General features: G+C 36.9%; 1 protein-coding gene across 2 annotated transcripts in view; it reads left to right on the forward strand.

Annotated features, from left to right (window-relative positions):
• Positions 1-20,441, forward strand: part of si:ch211-153b23.7 (TNFAIP3-interacting protein 3) — a 56,720-nt gene that overhangs the window by 17,884 nt on the left and 18,395 nt on the right. For both annotated transcript variants that reach the window (XM_028816017.2, XM_028816015.2), the window contains 2 exons: positions 6,713-6,875; positions 9,310-9,453. In XM_028816017.2, the coding sequence (XP_028671850.1) occupies positions 6,713-6,875; positions 9,310-9,453 (307 nt within the window). The remainder of the gene's footprint in view (positions 1-6,712; positions 6,876-9,309; positions 9,454-20,441) is intronic.

A 20,441-nucleotide genomic window follows, 5' to 3' on the forward strand; every position in this document is an offset into this window, starting at 1 on the left:
AGTACGTTCTGTCGTGTGATTTTGAAAGACAATTCTGAGTTCATCAGTACTGTTATGTGTAAATATGCTATTCCTAGAATTTTAGAGAAATGCGCAGGATCTTTATAAAACTATCAACCCGAACACTTTTATTTGTCATATTTTGTTGTCTCATATTTTGAATTTAAAGTAGATTAAACAGGATTATTTCTTTGTTCCAATCTGAAAAATGAGGAAACTGTATGCCGTTTACACAGAACAAGAAAACTGTGTTTCGTTAGATTAATAAAGAACTTTTTTCTCTTTTTATTGCAATGCTAACTGCTCAGAAAATAGAAGACCTTAAATTCTGTTGTCAGAATTGCTGACATTAATACCATCTAATCTATTTCAAGACTTAAAAGTTGTTGTAATTCACTCTCTGCCAACTAGAAATGCATACAGCAAATTTGAAGCGAGGACTTGACAAATATTTTTCCATCATGATTTGCAAAGTTAATAGTGACTTATTGAAGATTATTCCTGGCTGTTACATCTGCTTGAAGTGGATGAACAATGCACTAATGCAGAGGATTAAATGCTTGATATCATTTTATTTATTCATTTGTATATTGGTATTATGTTAATGTTTTATGTTTGTTTAAGGCACTGTGGCCTATTCCTAAACAGTTTGTCACTTTTTAACCCTAAAAAAGTCAGTTAGCTTGTCTGTGCTGTAGTAAAAAATTGCACTGTGCACTGATCACTTTTCCAACACAATACAGAAAATTGTGTAGAGTTAACTAAAAGGTATGTAAAATGTGTATTCAGACTTACATTTACAACACGTTTTCAAGTCTAGAGCAGAACGACTGTTTGCATTAATGTTTTCATGCATTTATGTGTTTAATAAATTATTTTGAAAACAAGAGACAATATTTTACCTTTCTGTTATTTTAGTTTAAAATTTTCTATATCTATATAAACTGAAAGCTAAATGTAATCACTTTTTAAAAGGAGGACAATCAAAATGTAAAAATACTACTATATTTAACATTGCTGCTATTGAATACTTAGGGACAAACCTTGTCAACAGTGCCTCTCCTGAAGGTACTGTCAGTTTTTAATGGTCAGCCCTAATTTACAGTACTGAGTGTGCTTTCATATCCGGTAGAAATCAAAGTAATCCTGGAATCATGCGTTATACCATTCATACCCAGAACAGAATGTTTAAAACACCAATCTTTAAAAATAAGTGGTTTCTTGATACAAAATGTTATGTGGAGGGATAAAGAGTCGGAGAAGTTAAGTATTGATGTAAACGGACAGAAAAAATCTGGACTAAGGACTAAGTCCTCCCTAGGTTTTGACCCATCTTCACTGGGGGGTCATTTGACCACTGACTTACCTTTTAAACAAGTATTGTGTCACAAACATCAACAGAGATCTACACACTGACCTTGTATTTTCTACCTGCTCTGTCTCCCTTACCAACACTGCACTTCTGATTCAAATCTGTCTGGTCAGGGTGGCATTACATTTCAGTTATAAAGTTCAGTAACTTTGTTACATTTTTCTTTTCCATCCATCCATCCATTCATCTTCCACCACTTTTCCAAAGCCAGGTTGCAGGTTGCTTAGCAGTGAAGCCCATAAGTCCTTTTCCACAGCCACACTTGCCATCTCATACTGTGGGATCCTAAGGCGTTCCCAGGCCATCTAGGAGTTATAATCCTCCCAGCAAGTTCTGGGTGTTCCACAGAGTCTCCTTCCAGCTGGTCAAGTCCGTAAAAGCTCCACATGGAGGCATCCAGGAGGCATCCCTGTTAGCTCCTGCCAATGCAGAGGGTCACCGGCTCTATTCTGAAACTCACCTGGATGTCTGTATTTCTCACCCTATCTTGAAGGGAAATCCCAGCCACCCTGTGGAGAAAGCTCATTTCAGCTGCTTGTACCCATGATCTCACTCTTTTAGTCATTACCCAAACCTCATAACCATGGGTAAGGGTAAAGATGTAGATCGACTAGTAAACTGAGAGGTTCACTTTCTGACTCAGCTTCTTCTTCACCAATACAGTGTGATCGGTACAGTGACAGCATAACTGCGATCGCCACCCCAATCCATCTGTCGATATCACCATCCCATTTCCCCTCACTCATGAAAAGACCCAAAGGTACTTAACTTCCACCACTTCAGACAGTAACTCACCCACTTGGAGAGGACAGTCCACCTTTTTCCTACTGAGGACCATGGCCTCAGATTTGGAGGTGTTAATCCTTATCCCTGCTGCTTCACACTTGTTCCCAAACCATGCCATTGAGTGTTGGAGTTCACAGCTTGATGAAGCCAACAGGACCACATCATCTGCAAAAAGCAGTGACATGAGTCTAAGGCTGGACCCACTCCCCTCCCCAGCTGCATCTTTTTATCCTGTCCATGAAAATCACAAATGGGATTGGAGACAAAGCACAGCCCTTCTGGAGCCCCACACCCACTTTAAACAGTACTGATGTTTTTCCGAGTATGCAGACACTGCACTCACTGTGATTATGCAGGGACCAAACAGCCTTTATTAGGGGCCCCAGCACCCCCACACAATCCCTCGAGGAACACAGTCATGCGCCTTCTCTAAGTCCACAAACACATGTAGACTGATTGGTCATACTCCTGTGTTTCCTCCAGAATCCTCATGAGGGTAAAGAGCTGGTCCACTGTTCCACAGCCTGGACAGAATCCACATTGCTTCTCCTGGATCTGAGATTCCATGACTGGGCAGAGTCTTCCTTCTAGTACCCTGGCATAAGCTTTTCCAGGGAGGCTGAGAAGTGTGATCCCCTAAAAGTTAGAGTACACCCTCTTGACCTCCATTTTAAAAATGGGAGCCACCATCACTCCAGTCCACTCCAAAGGCACAGCGCCTGATGACCACACAACATTGAAAAGGTGTGTCAGCCATGACAGCTCAACAATATTCAGAGCTTTCTGCATTTCTGGGCAGATCTCATCCACGTCCTGGGCTTTGCCACTGTGACCTTGCTGAACTACCTCAGTGACTTTCTCAGGGAATTGGCCATTGATCCTTCATCAGCTTCTGGCTCTTCTTCCTCCTCTCTTCACCCAAGTGTCCAGAGCACAGTTGCAAATCTGATGATACAATTATGAAATTGATCATAGATCTTTGGCCTAGAGTGCCCTGGCACCAACTACACTTATGAGCCACCATATGTTTGAACATTGTGTTCATTATAGACAAACTATGCCTAGCACAGAAGTCCAATAACAAAACATTGCTTGAGTTTAGATAAAGGAGATCATTCCTCCCAATCACGCCTCTCCAGGTTTCTTCATTTTTACCCACATGGGCGTTGACGCAAATAGAAGCAACCTTCAAACTTCCTGTATATGTCCCCTTTTTGGTACTCCAGTCAAGCCTGTCATTCAGATGCACCCCCAAGATATTCGTATGTTCTTTCCACCTCCATATCTTCACCGTCAGTGAGAACTGGGAGCAGACTGATCTTGACCTTCCAGAAGATAATCTTCTTTGTCTTGGTCATGTTGAGGCACAAGTTGCCTTACATTTGCTAAGTATAATTTGTTAAGTATAATTTTAATTAAGGGCTTTACTTCTGAGAGATGAAATTATTGATTGGAGTGTTTGTCTCCATTATTGTTATGTTTAACATTGTTTATTGAATACTGCACTCAAAATTATCAGCGCAAATCATAAACAGGAAACCTAAAGCTTGTGGGAATGACTTTAATTCAAAATGTCACTCCCTTAGGTTTGCTGTTTATGATAAGCAATTTTAACTCTGGAGGTATATATTGAAAAAAAAAAACGTGTTTTGCACATTTTGAGTATATGACTGATTAACTGACATGTAGATTATGCGATACAAGTAACGTGAGATTTTTTTCTTCTTTCAATTGATGTTTCCCACATCGTTTGTTCTTCCTTCCATGGATGTTTTCCACATTGTTTGTCATTGCACAGCATTGGTCAGTATTGGCTTCTATTATATGAAAAATATTTTTCTCTCCATTATGCATGAAAACGTGATTAAATATTTTTTTTAACCATCACTACAAACTAACTTGGATTAATAATACAGTATATTAAAAAATAAAATTTTTGATGTATTACTTTAAGCAAAATTAATTTTTTAGCAATAAAATAAATAAACATTGCCCAAAACATGGAAACTTTGAATAGCAATACTTAGAAAATCACAATAATTTAAAAATTGCAGTACAAATTGAATTAGCAACCAGCTATTGATATAACTTCAATTAGGGTAGTCTCAGCAAATACAGAATGGCCACAGTTTGTGGCAAAACCACAGCTATGTGTCTTCTTTAGATACAGTTAAGTCCATAAGTACTTGGACAGTGACACAAGTTTAATAATTTGGCCATAGAAGCCACCAAAATTGATTTGAAATTAAGTAATCAAGAAGCAATTGAAGTGTATACTTTCAGCTTTATTATACCAAATGTATTGTATGAGTTGTTTAAGAATGACAACCATATTTATTCATGGTTCCCCTATTTCCAGTGGCTCAAAAGTATTTGGACAGCCTAACATAATCATAAATATAATAATCATTTTCAATACTTGGTTGAAAATCCTTTGTAGTTAATGACTCCCTGAAGTCTGGAACCCATGGTGTTTTCCCAGTGCTGTGTTTTCCACTCTACTGATGCTTTGCCAGGCCTTTACTGCAGTTGTCTTCATTTGCTGCTTATTTGTTAGACATTCTGTCTTCAGTTTTGTCTTCAGCAAGTGAAATGCATGGCCAATTGGACTGAGGCCAATTGATTGACTTGGCCATTGAAGAACCTTCTACTTCAGTGACCTTCTCCATCGCTATGCTCCTGTTTGCCCACTAAGGTCCTCTGATTATGGCAATCTTGTTGTGCCCCACACTAAACTGCACTTTATGGGTGACAGGGCCTTCAGCTGTATAGCACCCAGACTTTGGAATGACCTCCCAAAATTAATTAGATCAGCTGACTCCATTAATTATTTAAAAAAAAAAACAACTTAAAAGTCATCTGTTCAGGATGGCTTTCAACTTAACCTAACATTCTGCTCCTTCTTTCAGTTCACCTCTCTTTCCAGATACTTAGGATAATTTGTGTGTGTGCTATATTACAAGTTGTGTGATTTTTTTCAGGCATTTCTTTTAGTATTGAATTTATACACACTTTTATTCTATTTGTATTTTAAGCACTTTAAGCATGGGTGCTATTATTATTATTATTATTTGCTTTGAAAACTGCTTGGTTTGCTTTTGCAGTATGTTTTTTGGCTAATTGTCCATCTGTACTGTAAAGAGTCATCCTATCAGTTTTCTGCCATTTGGCTGAATCTGAACAGATAGTATAGGCCTGTACACTTCAGAATTTATCCTTCTACTTCATATCATCAATAAACGCTTGTGACTGACTTCCATTCACAGCCTTGTCACATAAAACTGCTTCTACCATGTTTCACAGATGATGTGGTATTCATTGGATCATGAGCCGTTTATTCTCTTCTCCATGCTCATCTCTTCCCAACATTCTCGTATATATTGATCTTAGTTTACTTTGACCACAGAACATTGTTCCAGAACTGGACAGGCTTTTAAAAAATGTATTCTGGCATAGTCTAATATGTCCTTCCTATGTTTGAGGCTTACCAGTGGTTTGTTCCTTGTGGTAGACTCTCTGTCTTTACTTTCATGAAGTCTTATCTTGATTGTAGACTTTGGCAATGATTGGTCTACCTCCCGAAAAGTGTTCATGGTTTGGCTTAATGTTGTGAAGGGTTTCTTCTTCACCAAAGACTTAATTCTGCAGTCATCCAGCACAGTTGTCTTCTGTGCTTTTCCAGACTTCTGATGTTGCTGAATTCCTTCTTTTTAAGGATGTACCAAATGGTTGACTACTCCTTGTGTTTCTACTGTCTCTCTAAAGGGTTTATTTTGTTTTTTGTCAATCTAATGATGGACTATTTTTACTTGCATGGACAGCTCTTTGGACCTCATATTGAGAGGTTACAGTAACAGCTTCCAAATGTAAATTCCACACTTGGGATCAATTCCAGACCTTTTACCTGCTAAATAGTTTATGAAATAATGAGGGAACTGCTTCCACCTGGCTACAGAGCAGCTTGTCAGTCAAATGTCCAAATACTTTACAGCCCCTGGAAATGGGGGGCTATGCAGGAAAATAGCTGTCATTCCTAAGGAATTATTCAGTGCAATTGTGTTCTTATAACATAGAAACACTAAAACCCACTTCTTGAGTCAATTTGTCGAGAGCTTCTTTTCTTGTTCTGGTGTAATTTTCATACTGAGCTCCACCATGTATAATTATGCACCCAAGCAACACCACACTAAAAACCACCAAGTAAGATGCAATCTTCTGCTTCCATCCCCAACTATATAAACTTTGACTCAAACTGATCTGCTGCTTGAATAAAAAACATTTCCTTACATATGCAGATATTCTTCAAAAATATAGCTTGCCAACTGAAATGGACCAAATCTACCTGCCACAGCTTTATAGAATAAAGAGAAATCAAAATGTTACATGTAATTGAAAAATACCAAAAGAAAACAACACGTTTAGCAAGGAAAAGATCTCACGCTTGTGTAAAATTATACTATAGGTTCAGAAATTTTTATATATCAGATTACCTGCTTAGTTAAATATAACACTTATATATCTTTTGTATGCTTTATATTGCATTTTATTTTATAGGGAAATAGATTTGGAGGAGAGACCTGATGGTAAGAAGCTGATTTCAAGTGGCAGTGATGAAAACATAACCTTCATATCCGAAAGCATGGTAGTGACATCAGATGATGAGGAAAAACTTCTTCTTTTGAACAGAAACACTGAGCTGAGGAACGTAAATAAAGAGGTGGGATGGAATAAAGAAGAAATTATATTGCTAAAGTAATTGTATTACTCCTCTCCAGATTGATAGATATCATGGTAGTAAAGAAATGTTCATACAGTGTAGTAAAACTACAACACGTGCACAAAAGATAAAAAATTTACATTCATGAAATAATCAAAATTTCCTATTTGACATGATAAATGAACATATCCTGCTTAGTCTTCAACAAAATTCTTAAAACCCTTGACAAAATTGATCTAGAAAATGCTGGATAATGTTTTCAATAGACCCCTTGAATATTAAGTGGAAGTACTGTATGCTCAACACTTCTTCACACACATATTTTTGGAATCTGTAAATACATTTCTTAATAGGTTTTAAAGTATCCAGATGATAAATGGAAACAAATTGACTAACGGTTAATCAGATGAGCTTAACTGAGTAAACAGTCTTTGGGTTGTACGTATTCATATTATCTTTAAGAATATTTTTATGTTTCAGGCATTTTCCAATATAAGGTTTTGTATTGTGTCTTTCCTATGTTTCATTCTATCACCATAAAAAAATGATTTTTTTCCTGGGGACTTACAATTTGAAATAACATGAGTACATGATGGGGCGGCACGGTGGCACAGTGGGTAGCGCTGCTGCCTTGCAGTTAGGAGACCCGGGTTCGCTTCCCAGGTCCTCCCTGCATGGAATTTGCATGTTCTCACTGTGTCTGCGTGGGTTTCCTCCTGGTGCTCCAGTTTCCTCCCACAGTCCAAAGATATGCAGGTTAGGTGGATTGGCGATTCTAAATTGGCCCTAGTGTGTGCTTGGTGTGTGGGTGTGTTTGTGTGTGTCCTGCGGTGGGTTGGCACCCTGCCCGGGATTGGTTCCTGCCTTGTGCCCTGTGTTGGCTGGGATTGGCTCCAGCAGACCCCCATGAACAGAATATGATGCAGAATATGCAGAAGAAAAAAATAAGAAAGGATATCTGAATCATTTACATTCTTGCAATGTTAGCCCCATATATATGATGTGAGCCGTACTCCTTTGAATTGTTATGGATGCATTACATTTGGTAAAAGGTCTACATCTATTGATGCCACAAGATTTTCTGCTCTAAGTAAATGTAACTATTGCAGAGTATTTTGTTTCAAATAATGTGAAACAGAAAAGAATACATTAGACAGAAAAAACAATGAATTAATAAAATGTTATACAGTATAGAAAGAAATTTGAAAATAAGAAATACTGTTCTTAAACTCCAATTCAGAGTCGCTTGGACCAGAGTCTATAACAAATATATCTGATAGAAAAAAAAAAACCTGAACAAAGGTGCCAGGCCACTGCAGGGACTATACATGCACTCAGCCTATAATTGTTGTCTTTTGGGATGCAGGAATACCTGGAGGAAACATAGACAAAGATCATCATCTTGAATTCAAACCTAGGATACCAGATCTATGCAGCAGTAGCTCTATTGTATATGAAATAATATTGGAAATACAAATGGTCATAAACCATTGCACAAATGGGGATAGTCTAATTTAAAATTTTCTTAATTTACTTCTTTCACATGGGGACCACAGTCTGTTCCATTTGCATAAGTCAGGATCTAACCCAGAAAAGCCCTGGCCATATTTAGTCCAAGATGGGATGCAAGTCCATCTTGGGTTATTGTCACACACGTTATGCCAATTAAGTATTAGCGGTTAATTTGGGTTGTGGAAAGAAAGCCAGAATACTCAGGAAGGGAAATCCATGTGTAATACAGTGTCCAGGCCAGGACTGATCCAAGAACTTGAAATCAAACAGTAAAATTTTAAAGTTTGTAAGCTTCATCTCCAAGACTGTAAAAGGATATATGAAACTCGGTGAAAAAAATGGAGGAAAAAATATAGCAGTGTGAATAAAGTATCATTCATCCAGTTACATACCATAAAAAGCTGGGCTAATTGCTCTATCACAGTTAATTTATTTATGTTACTGTAAGAGTCTAGGCTAGATAAACTTCTTAGGTTTTCTAGAGTAAGCTAATATTTACAATCCTTAAAAATCATTGCAAAGCTGCATTAAAACAAAAAATAAGAGTATAATTGTAGTTTACAGTTTCCCATGTACATTAGGGTTTTGTAGAGGTAGAATGGACATTACATTAATTTTTTATCATTTTCAAAACACAGTGAGAGCTAGGACCCGACTTGGTAAGATTTTTGATATACCATGCTAATACCTGTCATGAGGTCTTTTACAGTACACAGAAGATCTAAGTTCAGCCAATTGGACATCAATAACTCCCACAATATGTGCAAAAATAAACCATACATTCTAAGAATGCAAATTTGTACAATTGTTGATGGATTTGAAAATAATGAGAAAAGTTATTATTCAGTTGAAGTAAGCAGTTTGAATTAGCTTAATTTATTTTGGATTCTCCTGCTCACTCTGTTCCTTCTGCATTTAACAGTTATTAAAGCTAAATGAGGAGTGGGACCAGATATATCGTCGGACCACAATGGGATTACAGCAGAGAGTCAGCTCTTTGCAACAAGAAGTGGTGGGGCTTAAGCAGCAAAATGAGAAACTACTTATGAAACTGGAACATGAGCAGGTAGACAACCGGCCTTCAAATGTTTATTCATGTGATGTTTGTACTGAATTCTGTGATGGTAAAGCTTGAAATAACTACCAAAATCATTCACTGACCTAAATATACATTTCAATGTAAACTACATTAGGAAAATGACTATGCATAGTAATACAGGCGCAGATGACGATTATATCTGATGTGACAGCATCTCAGGGAATTTCTGAACATCTGTTGGGTACTGAAGTGTGGAAGTTGATATTAAAGTACATGTTTCCTCACTACTGTTTGCATAAAGTGATAAAGTGTGAGTATAAATGAGTCATATTCAGAATATTCTATGAATGAAATGCCAAGTCTGTCACTCTGTAATGTTTATGCCACAGTTTCCAGTGGTTACTACATAGCATGTGGAGCACAGCGCGATTTCTAGCTACACTGTCTTAGGTATGGTATCTACATGTTTGTATTGTGTGTACCTCTTACTTTTAGCTTGATTGGCAGCTCCTGTTTGATAATGATCTATGTCAGTGTGTATGCCGTGTGATCCACCTTAATGAAAGGATAGCTGTCAGTGCATCTGTCTGTCAGTCCAGTTGCTATGATTCTGTCATTATAAAAGATTTTAGTAATAAAATGCATTGCATTTTTCATTCCAACAGATGGTACATCACAAACATTAACACTGCTTTTATGAATCTCATATCAAATGGCATGGCATAACAGAGACATATGCATTGCATGGTACAGTGCAAATTTTAGTGCTGCAATCTATGTTGATTACTTAGATTTCAAAGAGTCTTACATGTGTAGCTCAGCTTGTAAGCAAATATTCCCTTTAAGGAATGCTTCCAACTTCAGCCTGTTCCTACTCGGATAGCTTTAATTTCTCTGTGAATGTAAATTCAAAGAGTTTTAGGATTTAAATTAATGCTAAGAACTAATATTGAGACAGTTAAAGTCATTACAAGTTTATTATTCTTTCTAAATTACTACATTGTTGCCATTTATATTATTTTGCACAAATTATTTCTGACAGATAGTATAGTAATAAAACTAGAAGGTGAATGCAAGTTGGAATGGTGCATGCAGCTTTAGAATTATTTTAGTATAGCTCATAAGATTACTATATAGCATGCAGAGTTAAAAAGTATTTAAAAGCTTGGCATTATTTTTCAGCTTTGCAGCAGTGAGTAAATATGTGTGATGTACTTCAAAATATTCTCTCTTTCTGTTCCATTATAGATGAATCGAATGCTCTTTGTAACAAATTGTATTTACTGGGTGAAGAATGAGTAAACTATAAGTTCAAAAAAATTTAAAGTCAACAAGCACCACGACCACCTAATAATTAGGTGCCATATAATTCAGAAAAAATGCACTTCACATTTGATTAAGAAGTGAGTTCAAGATTGATTGTAGAAATATCTAGATCTTACTAAAGAATTTAGCTTTCTTCCCAGTATAAACTGTCAGGAATTATATAGTTCCTTATCTCCATTCATCCAATCATTTGATGAAATGCTATAGCAGCAGAATCGGGCCCAATGCAGAAACCAGCCATATATGGGATATCAGTCCATCTATGTAGAGATAAAGGAAGAACCCTAAAAGTACTGCCTTTAGAATCTTTTTTACAATAGTAATAACTATGAGCTTTCAATGTGTGGCCAGTAGCTGGAGAGTAAATAAGCAAGTGGTTGAGATGACTGTGATGTAGTTGTAAGTTGAAATATTTATAACTGCTGCAATACTTTGGTAGTATTTGTATTGTAAGTCACATATTCACCTAAAAACATAAAATAAAACTATATGCACATGCATATCTTATACATATTTTTAGCAAGGTAATACTGATAGCCAACTTCAAACACAAATTGTGTAAGATACTTGATTGACTTCAAATAGCTGAATATTTGCTGTTAGGCTTCATGAGAGTTAAATACTCTCATGAAGGCTAATTATGAATGTCTAATATACTATATTGAAGTGTTACTCCCATGGATTTTGTGGAAGTTTAAAGAAAGGTGCATATAAGTCCTCTGAAAGTGTTCATGGACCACCAAAATTGAGACATGAATAAAGTTATTGCAATGGACAGTCTATGTCAAGGATTCGAAAATCCATTTCTTTACTGCAGCTGCAACTGCTATTTATAATTTCAATCAGGTCAAATGAATAGCTAGTTCTGCCTTTAATTCATATTTTGATTTATTTAGTTGCCTTGTTACTCTTCTCATTCTGCAGATTTCTGTGCTTGAATATATGTACGGTAGGTAGGAAAAACAATGCTCTTCTGTCACAGATCTGAAAAGGCAAAACTCAAATTTATACTGTAATTTATTTCATTTATAGAATTTGCTACTTTATTAAAAAATATGCTACATTAACATTTTCCTAAATAATATTTTTGAAAAACATCTGGCCTGTCTTCATCCCTTTTCCCCAAGCCCAGCAAAAGGTATGCCTAAATGTATATTGTTATTATATTTAGGTATATGAAAAGCATTGGAGTAATGAAGAGCAAATAATTTTTTATGCATGTTTACACTCTGCTAAGAACTCTCCCACTTCTAATTTTGCTCATCAAGTCTATCGGCTGGACTGTGACATACAAATTCACACTTAGCTTCGACAACTAAACTGACCTTGGCAGACACATCCGTTTTTATATGGTATTGTTAAAAATGAGTATTAACGAACAGATGATTAAGCCTACATCAAGACTATCATGAAAATATAGTGTATGTTTTTATCAAAATACACATGTGAATTAATTAAAAGTTCATTAAAGTACTGTTGGAAATTATTTAGTCTAGGGTGAGTTTCCCAAACTGGATGAAAGCTAGAGATTAACAAGTAACATTATGAGGAATGTATGTAAAATACAAGCTACTTTTTCATGGGTTTCCCAAACTCCAAACTTAACTGACCCCTTACTCCCTTTACAAGGGACTGTAAAGTTGTTGTTAAAATTAATATGAAGTAAATGTGACATCATAATTTTATAGCCAATCAAAATAAAGCACACAAACATCACACATTCAGACACCTACTATTTTTAAGACAAATACAAAAGAAATGTCAAACAGTGCAGTGTTGTTGTTTATTAAGGCACTGGAATGAAACACTAAGGAGTATAAACACCTGCACATCACGACTACTCGTTTTTAGACACAAACACCACCTGGACAGCCTGGTGGCAATTTGTAAATTGCTTGTATAAATATTTGATTTATTTGAGATTTTTTTCGTAATACTTCATTCATTAAGTAAAAAAGTTCCATTGTGCAATAAAATTTTCCTCACTCCTGTAAACAGCATATACAGTAGTGTGTTTATTTCTTAAATGTATGTAACTCAAGTACAATGGAATGAAAACAGAGTCTATTAATTAGGAACTGGTGAACAAAACAAAATACTCTATGCAAAAACAATAGTGACAATGGCCTGCCCACATCCACTATACTATTTTGAGGAATTTTGACATTTCCAACCCCTTACCCTCTTATAGGAATTTTATGCAGCACTGCATGTACAGCTAATACGGCATAGTGAGGATTAAGTGAAAGCCACTCAGCAATTTACAATAGCAACAGAAGCATATTTTACATATACAGTAGCTATCCTTGTATGTTGCATTCCATCATGCTTCAGGTTCACAGATGTCCTGTAATGTATTGTTCTTCGGCGACTGATTAAGATCAGTTAGCATGTACTTTATACCTTGGTGCATGTATCACCCAATAGTCATCCATGAACAACCTCACCCTTTCTTGCCTTCTGACAAAATGACGAGTTGATCCAGAGATGAATAAACCATGGGTACACTCATTCCACTTTGCTAAATTACTTGTAAAAAGGGATTGGTGGTTGCAAATAACCTGAGGTAAGGAGTAAGTGTTGGTAGCAGCTACAAAAGTTTAATTTAAATAACCTTCAAATATTGGGTTTTGTGAGGTGGTGGCCTGAGACAAAAACACAAAATTCAATAGATATTCCTCACAGAAATTTTTGTTTATGGCTGCCACACTAGCTCTCCCCAGATCATTCTGTTCTGTCCTTCTCTTCTCTTTTGTTCTTTCCACATCTCTCATAAACTAGTTGCAACACAGAAAACATCTCTGTCAAAGTCAAGCTTGCTATAACACAGATTCTTCAAAATCTTTAACGGACATAGAAATATTTTCAGCTTGTACCTGTTTAATTATTAACAAGAGGAATTATTTAAATTAACTTAATGTATCTACCAAAATTCTACAAAAAGTAATCATGTACAGTACATTACATGCATTAATAAATTTCATCATGATAATTACGAGTACAGGGAGATTCACTCGAAAGAGGCCCCAAATATTCTGTTGTAACTCCCATTAAGATGAAGCAGTCTAAACCAAAAAAATATGCTATATATCTTGACGTATGTGTAATCAATTGCATTACACGCAATGCTGGATGTGGTTTCCGTTTTCTGCCAGGCACATTTTGATGCAGCACTCTATATTCCTGAATGTATTGGCAAGTGTCTTGAGGGGTTAGGAGCAATTTCACGTTGGATGGTTTCCTTCAAATCTTCCACAGTGCAAGATTTGTTTCGATAGACTTTTCTTTTGAGCATACCCCAAAGGAAGAAGTCTGGTGGTGTCAGATCCAGCGACCGTGGTGGCCAAAGCCCCTTTGAATTTACCCTATTGCCGAAGAAGGACTCAATTTCAGCCATGCTCCTTGCTGATGTGTGACATGTTGCTCCATCTTGCTGGAAGTAATCTTCCGTTAACTCACGATCATCCAGTTGATTCTGCCATCACTTAAACAAATTGGTGACCCAATAGGTTCACACCATGAAGATGCACTGCTCAATACTGTACACCACCATCCAGATGAGAAGTTGAGTGACTGAGTGAAGTGGTAAGGGCAGTATGCACCCAGAAGTTGCAAATGTAGGTTAAATGTTGCGATGGCTGTCTGGCGCCTACCTCATTGTTCTGAAGCTGCATATACTGAGGAGCAAATTTCACGTTGTTTCGTTCAGATTGCTTCATCCTAGCGAGAGTTATTACAGAATATCCAGGGCCTCTTTCGAGTGAATCTTCCTGTATTATCTCAAGGATAAATGTTAGTATTTTAAAAATTGACAGTTATCTAAAGTCTCGTCCACTTCAGTCATGAATTTTTCCAAGGCTTGTAAAGAAATGGAAAGTCAACATCAATTGCTTCTAATTCACACACATTAGATGGTTTTCAAGAGGCAAAGTCCTGGCCAAGCTTCTGGGGCTGCACAATGAGCTTCTCATTTCCTTCATAGGGCATTTCCTTTCTGTGTCTAGCAAACATGGCGAATTTTTGTGCAACAAGAAGTGGCTCATGTGTTGTGCTTACCTTGACAAAATAGTCGGAACCTTAATGAAGTTACTACATCTTTAAAATTCAATGTACCTCTGCTTTAAAAACAAAATTTGAAGCTGTTCCACTGAATGACTTTGGTAGGACTGATAGATGTAGACCCGTCAGCAGCCAAAAAGGCTGTCCAAAATCTGCTCCCCTTTGTGTCCATCTGTCACTGCAAATCAGGCTTTTCAGCTTATGCTTATACCAGAAACAATGAGTAAGATTTATGTATTCAGCTGATGGTCCTAAAGCCCAATTTTAAAACTATTGTTAAGTACAAATATTAAACAATTTAATTCATCACATTAGGTGTAAATCCAATATTTTCTTGTACTAAAATAGAGGTTTGTGCCTATATTTAAAATATTTTCTCTTTATTTCCAAACCTACTATGGCTGTGTTATGCAACACACTCAGGCAATAGGAGTAGATGAAAGAAGGAAGAATGTTGTGGGTTCACAATGCTTAGTAAAAATCAGGGACAGAGTTAGGGTTCAGTGGAAAAAAAATGTCTTCTGAAGGGTTCCATGACCAAAAAAGATTGGCAACCGTTGTTCTAAATGTTCAAAAAACTGCCATGATATGAATTTAATGTGCTATGTCTAATAACAGCTGTCAATTGCTACAGTTGGCCAGTTTAAGAAGCACTTGGTGATTAACAAGTCGGTTGGGGAACAGATAGGTTACAAAGAATTCAACTCACTACTATGGTTACGATGAGTATTGGGAAGCCCTCATAATTTAATAATTGCTTTTAAAATCGGGATTACAACGTTTTTAGAGTTATGATATTTTGTGGAAAGCTCACCCTTATTTAGTTGACATTTTATCACTGATGTTGAGCTTTTGAATAATGAGTACAGTCCAAAGTGTAATTAAAAGAAAAACTAGGGAAACAAACTGTACGAATTAAAACAATTCACTTTTTGAAATTTTACAATTATAAAATTTATAGATTACTGTACAAATTTCTGTGGACAGGGAAGAGATTGTAGGCATGCACTGGTGATGCATAACAAGGGAAGAACTTTTCAAGGCCCTGTTTATGTGAGAAAAATAGGAACTGGCAATAAAAATACATATTGCCATGTCAGGATGAAAGGCCAGGCACCACCAAAAGGCAGCTGCTTTTTCTGTATACTAAGCGCAACCAGTTATCGAATAGGACCATAGGATGCAATAGGATCATTCTATAAATGCAGAAAGCCGGGGGTCTGCCTAAGAAAACTGGCTCTTTAAAGCCAATGGGAAGGTTCAAGGCTGCAGTGACACCAGGAGTATCTTGGAAAAACTCTATACTTATCTCTGTTGCAATGATAGGTGCCATTCTTGAACCATAGAGTTAATTCTGTTGCAGCTATAGAAGTTCATTGACTGTAGAGTTGGAAGGAAGGTTGGTGGCAAGCACTTGATTAGTGGGAGAAACTGAGGCCAGGGGTTTGAATCCTGACCCATGCACTGGTGCTGGAGAATTTGCACATTCTACCTGTGAATGTGTTGATTTTCCTCTAACATCCCAAATATGTGTGTGTTAGCAGGAATAAGAAAAGGTGATCCACCTGAAGCTAAGCATGCTTGAGCCCTGTCAGTACTTGAATGTTGGAAATCCAAGTTTTCCTAGGAACATTTTGGGTTGCTGCAGGAAGAGGTGTTGGTGAGGCCAGCAGGGGGCATTTATCCTGTAGTCTGTGTGTGGATCCCAATACCCCAGTGCAGTGATGAGGACACTGTGCTGTAAAAATGGTGCTGTCCTTTGGATTATGCCTAAAACAGAGGTACAGACTCTCTGTAGTCATAAAAGATCCCTGGACATGCTTTGTAAAGATTAGAGTGTTTCCCAATCTCCAGTGTAAATATTCCACCATGATTTGATCACTCCAGCCCCCTAATCATCCCCTGTCCCTAAGTGGCTAACTATCACTCTGACTCCTTCACCACCCAATAATAGTTAATATATAGTGAGCATACTGGTGCAAAATTGGCTACCTTCACATCATCTGGGTGAACTCTGCACATTGGTGTTGGTTGAAGGGGCTCGACATTGTCTATGTAAATACATTGAAGGTGTCTTCTTTCTTCTTCTTGTTAGGATACCTGGCAACTCTAAACTGTCACTTTAATTTGAGGACCATCTGAAAATCATAATGTTTCATTTTTAATAATAAATGGTGCTTATGGAAGAATGTATAACTACAGAGGGATAAAGTGGTAAATTCCCATGTTTACTGAAAATCCAAGATTTTTATTTGAAATATCCAAGACTGGTTACAGAAGCATTTGTGCCAAGACAGGGATAAAGTGGTAAATTCCCTTACTGTGGCATATTTATCCTCCAGAACTCCCTTGCCTATGCCGCAGGATGTTTTTAAAAGGCCAACAATATCTTTAAAACACAATGCGGATAGTGTAGCTGTTTTAAATAAATGGCAGAAAAACAATCATTTTGTATGTGTATTGTATTCTATTGCAATGGGCTATCTTTTCAGCATGTACTGTTCTTGTTTACTGTACGCTTGATCAATACAGTATTCACATGGCTCCAATCAGGACCTTGCTGATGAAGGCATTTAGGTCATAGTTTACTACAAGTCCAAAAGCTGGTCTTCAGTGGCTCTTCTAAATTATTGGCATTTATGACTACTCTATAAATTGTAAACATAATTATTTCTTAATGCTATGGTGGTAAAGTACTGATTGTAACACAGATGTTGTTACTTTTACAGTAATTATGTTGACTTAACATGATATAAAGGTCAAACCTAAGCAATAAATCTTTACAGAAATTGCAATCTGTATGTGAACACTTGAAGCATCTTGTTATAGTGTTTACAAAGAGGCAAATGTCAGCAGCATGTAAAAGGTGACATCTGCCCATATGTGGAGCCAGGCGTGTAAAAGTGAATCAAAGAATATTGACCCTTTTTTCACTCAATAGGAAAAAGAACATCAGAAAGATGTGTAGAGCCACATTCTTGCCAAACATTGTTTACAGGCTAGCATATTTCCAGGTACGTCTGATTCAAAAGGGTAATACCAGGGAAACAGTGTGCTGTTTGTTTGAAACACATTCTTTTAATTTCACAATACATTTCTCTAGCTAAATTGTAAAACATTTGCTTGACATAAAGCTTGACCCAGGTTAAAAAAAATATTTGAATCAGAATCAGAATCACATTATTGCTAGCATGTGAAACATACCAGAATTTATTATGGTTAGGTGGAAAACATGGGATACAAGACATAACCAACTCAAGACAACACAATATTTACCACAACCCACCATGTACCTGACACTGTGGAAACCACTATACGAATACAACAATTTCTTGATCAAAACATTTACAGATTTCACTAATTAACTCAAACAGTTAGAAAACAATAAAAAATAATGTAGATTTTAAATAGTGCAAGCCGAGCAAGTATGGAGTATTTACGAATAGACAAACAGCACAGTTCTCACTTATATGTTGCCAAAACAATTAGGAATAACCCTATGTAAGTTTATCCTCTTTAATAAAATCCCTTTGTGCGTCCAAGTGTCCGTGTGTGTGTGTCTTCTGGTGAAGTGCACATGCGCGGGGCACGGTGTGATGCGCGATATTACTATCAGAGAAAGTTACAGGCGTTTTACGGAAATACAAACCAGTATTACTGCGAGAGGAAATTAAAGGTACACAATACAGCGACGCATATTACAGCCACATACAAGCCAGTATTACTGTCAGAGGAAATTAAAGGCATATTACCGATGCACACGCCTGTATTACCACCAGAGAAAATTAAAGGTATATTACGGACGTTCAAGCCATCGGACGTGCAAGACAGTATTACTGTCACAGAAAATTAAAGACATACAATACACGGCGGCAGCCCACGAAGAACGGTCAGCTCAGCAAGTAAACATCAACAAAAGAAAGGCTAAAAGAAAGAAAAATACGACCAACAAAAAGAATGAGGTCAAAGTCCCTTGCCATTTAATATAGACTGTTCCTACTAATGTTTATGCACTACTGTTCTAGCGCCCGTTATTGTAATGGGCTAAATGACTAGTTTAGGATATAAATAATTTGAGAAAAGAAGCTGTGGAGATGAAATGTAGTCCGGATTGCAATAGACCCGTATCTCCTCTGTGATAGCAATTTAATGAACACATGGCTGCTGCAGTGGGTGAAATCAGATGCAATCTTTTGTGTTCTCTTTTTCGCTGTGGCAATGAACAGACGTTTTAATGTTGGGAAACAACAGCCAATGATTTTCTCAGCTGACCAAAGCACCTGCTGCAAGTGAGTCTTAGAAAGAGAGGAGGCAGAAGGAAACCAAATGGTGATGGAGGAGGTCACAATACTCTCAATGAGGGTGGAGTAAAAATGTAACAATATACACCTTGATATGCCAGGCTTCTTTAACCTGGAAAGGAAGAACAATCACTGCCTAGCTTTCTTGATGATGTAGGTGATGTGCTTGTCCCATTTTAATATATTAGTGAAAGTAGTCCCCAGGAATTTAAATGACTGAACCACAGACACAGTCTGGTCATTAATTTGGACATTTAGTGTCTTGGCAGAAATCAATACTGATCTCCACTGTCTTAATAGCACTGAGCTATTGTTACAAAAACACCATTCTACCTAACGGACCACCTCTCCTTGATAGGAAGACATCTCATTATTGGAAATGAGACCCACCATAGATGTGTCATCTGTAAACTTTAGGATTTTTACAGATTTGTCCATGGATCTACAGTCATTTGTATGAAGTGAAAACAGGAGGGGTGAAAGAACACAGCCTTGGAGGGGAGCCTATGCTAACTGACATTGGATCCAACATATACTGTAAGGGCCCAGTCCCACATAGTTTTTCCTACCTGTCAAGAAACTCATAATCCACTGGCAGACACCATAGGGTACACCAAACTGGATTAGCAACTCCATAACAATGGTATTTAAAGCTGAGCAGAAATCCATAAATAAGACCCTCACATAGGTGTTTCTATTAACATATAGATAGGTCTACAGGTAATCAGAAGAAAGTTCTGAAAATGACAATATTTAAAAGAAGGCAAGTAGACAAAACTGAGAAGAGCATAGGCACAATAAATTTGCTATGTATAAAGGCACAGGATCAGCATTAGAGTAGGTTTAAGGTTGACCACTGGACCAGGATACATATTTGAGCATGCATCAGAACCAGTGCTAAATAAAACAACACCTATTTTTGGAGCAACATTTTAAAATGGGATCACTACTCATTCAATTGTTAGTCAGAATAGGTACAAGGTTAATCATGATATTATCCTGCAAATGGAAGTTTGGAGAAAATGTTCATGCAATAACTGCTGAGGAAATATTTCATTTTTGTTTTTGCATCTAGGATAAATGTTAAAAATGACTATCCAAAAACTGCATGTATGATTCATGATATAGCATTGAATTTGACTTATACATTTCCATAATATTGAATTTTATTTGCAAATATAAACCTAGACCTTGGCGGCAAGTTATTCTGATTTTAAGATATCAATCAATAGCAGTTATTCATTTTTATACTGTTCAGGATTATTGTACTAGTTTTGACTGTTTCTATTCATGGACAAAACTTAATGACCAGTGTTGTTAGTAAATGCT

Source organism: Erpetoichthys calabaricus, chromosome 12, assembly GCF_900747795.2.
Source record: "Erpetoichthys calabaricus chromosome 12, fErpCal1.3, whole genome shotgun sequence".
NCBI classification, from domain to species: Eukaryota; Metazoa; Chordata; class Cladistia; order Polypteriformes; family Polypteridae; genus Erpetoichthys; species Erpetoichthys calabaricus.